Below are 6257 nucleotides of genomic sequence, written 5' to 3'. Positions count from 1 at the left end.
AGCTGGAAACCTATATCAGACAAGAAAAAAAAACAAATTCCAACACCAAAACTCCAGAAACTCATAACCTCGACGCCTCAAAACTCATAACCTCAACCTCGTCCTTCAAACTGTTTTGAAAAGAAGAGGAGATGCTACACCATGGTAAACATGCCCCCCTCCCAACTATTTTGAGACCTGTAGCAGGCATCAAATTTAAAATGAGCTCATTTTGTGCAGAAAATTTAAAAATTTAAAAAGAAAATTTAAAAAGTTTAAACATTTGTTATCTTATCTATGTTCTATTGTGAATAAAATATTGGCTTTCATTTTATTCAAATTTGAAAAAAGTCCCAACATTTCTGGAATTTTGGTTGTAATTTAATGCAGGCCTAACAGTTTGGAGACTGGATGTGTGAATTTAGATTTTATTTCAGCATCATTTTAGTTAGTGAAGATAATTTTTTCATAGTTTTAGTTAACAATAACAACACTGATGGTAAGCTATATATAAGGACTTTCCTCACAGCCTCATTTTCATTTAAGGAAAATTAAATATGGTATCTTCCTTTAAAAAAAGAAAACTCATTACTTGGAAAAACCAAGTCTAAATTCAATCTAAAAGCTGGAGGCTGTTGGAATGTGTTTGAAGAAGCAAATGTCTGCAAATGTGAATTTGTGTACAGCTATAAATATAATCCTGTGACATAGATTCACACAATCTTCATGATGTGGATGTGCAGATCTATGTAGTCGAGTTGGCTCGTGGTGTGTTACCATTACTTTCACAGTCCATCTCTTGATCTGAAACAAGCCCAAGGCCTGTGTGACACAGCTGTCTCTCAAGCACTGTGATTCTTTGCTTCAGTCTGCTTTGAGTGGCAGTGAACTCCCCAAGCAACCGCGCAAATCGTGCTTGCAGAACATCCAGTGAGCCCTCCAGGCGTTCGACCTTCTCATCAGTATCCATGACGAGCAACCCTCCCTGTGCGGTGCTTTCATCCAGAAGCCCTTGCTTTCTCAGAATCTCCCTTCCACGCTCCTCCAGAACCTTCTGTGCATCTGGGTATTCGGTAACAGCCTCCATAAGGTCGTCCTTTGACAGGCAGAAGAGGTCAGAGTAGCCAATGCTGCGAATGTTAGCCGTCCGGCGGTTTCCCATTTTACTGCCCTGAATGTTAAGAATGCTAATCTCACCAAAGCAACCCCCAGCCGTTAGCAATGCAAACTGTGTCACTCCGTCATCAGCAACAACTGCTAATTTTCCCTCTTTAATGATGTACATCTCTTTTCCAATGTCTCCTTTTCGGCAGATGTAGTCGCCAGGACTGTACACTTGGGGGCGCAGCTTTAAAACCAGTTCTACTAGCAGCCCGGCCTCGCAATCTTGAAAGATGCGCACTTTCTTTAGAGTAGATAAATGAACATTGATAGCAATTTCTGCACGTAGCTTGTCGGGAAGATTCTTTAAGACTTCCTGTTCATCCACTGCTTTCTGATTTGTCCATAGGTAGTCGAACCATTTAATGACACGTGTCTCAAGATGGCGACTGACTTTGCGGAAGTGCATGTAATGTTTAATAGCATCAATCCGTGCCTGGAACTCTGCCCGTGTGGCGTTCATATTGGAAATCATGGAACCCACGTTACCTACAATGGTGGCAAAAATCAAGACTCCGACAAGAAAATCGAACACCACAAACACATATTCCTCGTCCCGTACGGGTGGTGGCATCTCACCGATGGTGGTGAGTGTCAGCGTGGACCAGTAGAAGCAGTATATGTAGCTCCGCCTCAGAGCTCCTTCCTCTGTGGATGAGATGTTGGGATAAACCCACTGATCTGACCCAAAACCTAGAGACTTCGAGATGGCATAGAAGATGCAGCCATTCCAGTGGATGATAACCAGAATGTAGAGAACCAAGTTCCAGATGCGGAAGATGTTTGGGTAGTTGGTTCTCGTCTCCGTCCGATTAAAGAACTCGAACATACGAGAGAAGCGCAAGAGGCGGTTGAAGCGTAGCTGTGGTGTGTTGATGCCCAAGATGATGTACGCCAGGTCTGTGGGGAGGATGGAGATAACGTCCAGTTTGAACTGAAATGTGTGAATGTAGCTGTCTCTGAGTTTCGCCAAGTCCTTCACAAGAAGTCCTTGCTCCAGGTAACCTGGGAGGGCATACAATGCTTTATAAGAGGCAATTCCAGAATACAAAGAAGATAAAAATCTGCACGTTGTTCAGCTTCCAAGATGCTGAAGGACCAAATGTTGTTTGAGTCTGAGTAAAGAATTGACAGTATATTCAATAAATTGTCTGTCATATAATTTTTTATTGTACATAAACAAAAATGTTCATGAGATGAATCTTCAATTCATGCCAACTTTTAATACAAATATGAACTGGCCCAACAACATGCAATTTTTTTTAACATGACTTTGCCTGAATAGGAAAATGGGCAACTTCGTAAATGCATAAAAATAAATTAGTCGTGACGTATTGTCAAGTATGGTGACCCATACTCGAAATTGGTGCTCTGCGTTTAACCCATCCAAGTGCACACACACAACAGTGAGTAGTGAACAAATGCACACACACACACACACACACCGTGAACACACACCCGGAGCAGTGGGCAGCCATGCTGCGGCGCCCGGGGAGCAGTTGGGGGTTCGGTGCCTTGCTCAAGGGCACCTCAGTCGTGGTATTGAGGGTGGAGAGAGCGCTGGAGATTCACTCTCCCCACCTACAATCCCTGCCGGCCGGGGTTAGTTCCATGAGAAGTGTGATCTCATGGAACTAACACTGAGCAAAATATTGTACTATTATTAGCCACATTAATTGTCAGGCAAAATACTGATTTTGATTTGATGTGCAGCCTTTGATGGCAAAAACAAAAGATTTGGGAAGGGTTGTCTCTTAAAAGTTTTTATTTTAAACTATTCACAATTAGTTATGCAACCAATAAAATGCAACTAAAATAGTTAGCTGCATTTTATTTGTGTTCAGCACTGATTTATCCATGCACTTCTATATCTCATACAGTCGAGCATGACGCTAGCAACACCAAGGTTATGGGTTCAATTCCCAATGAATGCATAAATTGATCAAATGTTTAACTGCAGTTTATTACATTTTCTTCCCAACGCAATGCAATGCAAGATTTTGCAATGATAATATGAAACCTGATTTCCTAAATAATGTTTGAGTGAAGGCACTAAATGAATCGAATTATTGGGATCATATGTGATATATAAATCAGGAATTTTGAGTATGTGTGTGTGTATATACCCGTCCTTAGCCGCATACATGAATCCAGTATGTAGACAAAGTCACACAAGTAGTCAAACACCAGCCAGACAACAGGATTCTCAGTCTGCAGCTGATCAAAACATGCTCTGTACACAGAGATGAAGAAGGAGAAAGAACATGAGAACCATAACTACTGTACACAGATAACCAGCACATACACACATCTGTACAGTAAGTCAAACAGGGGTCTCAGAGGGCTGTTCTGTTTGTGAAAGGCTGACAGGCGTAACGAAAGAGCGTTGCAGCACTGTAGCAATTAGTTACGCCAGAAAACAAAACACGCCAACACAGGGGACTGTGCTCTCTTTATGGTTTATTAAGTGCACATTAACGAAGGGTAATGTTGAATATGTAAAGGAGAACCACTAGGTGAAAAGCCGCACCTTGCCACAAGCAGTACCCAGTTATAAAGCACAGCAGCGGCGATAAAGAACAGCCAGTAGTAGTAAATATCATCAGAGGGATAAACTATAAATGTCTCCCATTGCTTCCTGTAAAAAAAAACACAAATTTGTAATGCAAGTTATCAAATTTATTCTCACTATATGCAGAATTATTTGCTTTTAATGTCCATTTGTCATTGCTTTTTTTCATTTTATTGTTTTTATTGAAAAGATAAATCAATAAATATAAATATCTGTGTCACAAATGTAATATTACTTTGTGATTCCCTTAGTGTTTCCATTGGCGTCTGGTTGGTTGTTGCTCCTTTGACTGGGTGGAGCGCGTACTTCGGGTCCCCGGAATCTCTCTAGGAAAGAATCGGGTCTCTCCTCCTCCTCTATCAGACTCCTGTGTGCCCAGTCTCTCAGAGTCACCACCAGAGTCACCAACCTGGCAACACAAGAGAGAAAGCTGTTATCCAGACACACGTGAGAATGTGTATGTGCATGTTTGTATGGATCCTGAACCTGGACAGGGCTCCTCTTCCTCTAAAAGAGTTTCTGGATGGTGCATCCTGAGGCTCTAGGGCAGCTACTCGCTGCAGCTCAGACGAGGTGTCATCACACGCAGACTGAGACCTGAGAGAATAACAGAAAGGAGACAGAGCATAGAAGCAAGAAATGTGTTTACAGTTGATTTGCAATATATTGAGGAATCATATTCACACCATATTTTATAGTATCATGGTGAACTCAGGTAAAATATTTTATGTTATATTGCTATATTGACAGCATGAGTGACTAAATTATTTTAATATTATTCAAAGTCAGTAAAACAACAACAACAAAAAAAGCAGTAATGTACATACCAAACAAAAGTTTGGGGGCAGTTAAGATTGTTAATTGTTTTAAAAGGTGTCTCAGTTTAAAAATACAGTAAAAGCAGTAATATTGTGAAAAATTATTACAATTTAAAATAACAATTTTAAGATATTTTAAAATGTAATTTCATCTAATTCTAATATGCTGATTGCACGCTCAAAAAACATTTCTTATTATAATCAATGTTGATAACGGTTGTTCTGCTTCATATTTTTGTGGAAACTGTCTCACATTTTTTCAAGATCCTTTAATAATTAGAACATTCAAATGAAGAGCATTTATTTGAAGTAGAAATAATTTGTAAAATTCAATTAAATCACTTCTGTAATGCTTGCTATCCATGCTGAATGAAAAACTACATTCTTTCAGAAAAAATTTTTATCTTTGTGACCACAAAGTTGGGAACGGTAGTGTTTTGTTACATCACATGAATAAAATATTTATAATAAATATTTATTAAATATTTAAATATTTAATTAAATATTTATTTTTAGTTATATAATTATTAGTCACAAATTTAAATTATATCCTTGTATAGATTGTAAAGTTTAAAGTGTATGATACAGCTCAATTTTGAGTTAATGACAGCATATCAACGATGCTGTTGATAAGAGTATTGATAAAGTAAAAAAGTAGATTTTTGAAACTGCTTTGTCCCATTATGACACTTCCTTCATGAGGACCACAAGCTAGGTCACCACAGTGGTTTTACTGTCATTGCAGAGAAGGAAAAACCAAGTCTACACACAGATGCACACAGTCACTGACCTGCTGAGCACACTCTCTGCTCGGTCCTGCTCGTCCTCTTGAGTTTGCACAGAGAGTTGATGAGAGCAGGGAGATCCCTCAGCAGCCGACTGGCCCGTCATACTGTACACACAACACACCTTTACTTACATACTATCCATTACAACTGTTATCTAAAGTTAAATATTTAAAACAATAATAATAAAAACCGATGTTTATGTAATTTATGAACAATTTGTTAATAACATTATAGTCTCCAAAAGAATATTTTATTAAAAGTTAGCTAACTTTTGTGGACATCCCCAGTTGGGCCAAATTTTATCCCCAAAGGCATTAGTGCAATCTCGTCAGTGCATGTGCCATTACATTCCACTGACGCTCGCTAGATTTCAGCAGAACATGGCCCTTCAGACTTCTCAGGAGCGCATGTTGGAGTCAGTGGTGAAGTGCAGAGGGACAGCAGGTCAGGGGAGTTACCAGCAAACACTTCTCACCTGGGAATGTGGTCACTATGACAATCACCTCAGCTTACCGTAAGATATAGACAGAACAGGGAGAGAGGGACAGCGAGAGATTTAATAACTACTGCTTCAAAAGCGGACTGAGGAATGATCTCATAATGATGGAACGGCTTTAGGGACTGATGGATGGATGGCTTAACGGACAGATGGATGGTACCATGTCTAGATGAATGATATCAATGTTTTTGTTAATTGTCTCATCATTAAAGAAACATAGAACACAGAGTGACACAGAACTCTTCCCAGAGGACAAACACACAGAGCTAATGTCCCACGAGAAATCATGGTTGCTAACACAAGTTTTTAAGACACACACACACACACTTACTGCTAGAGTTTTAGTTGTATCTTAAGTACAGATCATTGTCCTCTTTAACTAAAAATATTTTTGGAATATATATATTTTTAAGGTTTTTTTCCCCCCAATTATTTTACTG

General features: G+C 39.3%; 1 protein-coding gene across 1 annotated transcript; it reads right to left on the bottom strand.

The window, feature by feature from the left end:
* Nucleotides 1–724: 724 nt before the first annotated feature.
* On the bottom strand, nt 725–5421 carry LOC306869490 (cyclic nucleotide-gated cation channel-like; the record flags this gene model as incomplete). Its single annotated transcript, XM_079416258.1, has 6 exons — nt 725–2145; nt 3267–3373; nt 3671–3778; nt 3948–4121; nt 4199–4309; nt 5321–5421. 6 exons carry the CDS (start codon nt 5419–5421, stop codon nt 725–727), a joined length of 2022 nt encoding a protein of 673 aa, XP_079272384.1.
* Between the last annotated feature and the right edge of the window lie 836 nt (nt 5422–6257).

Source organism: Barbus barbus (assembly GCF_936440315.1).
Source record: "Barbus barbus genome assembly, chromosome: 5".
Classification (NCBI taxonomy): domain Eukaryota; kingdom Metazoa; phylum Chordata; class Actinopteri; order Cypriniformes; family Cyprinidae; genus Barbus; species Barbus barbus.
Note: the sequence above shows the minus strand (reverse complement) of the source record. Positions and strands in the feature narration are given on the sequence as shown.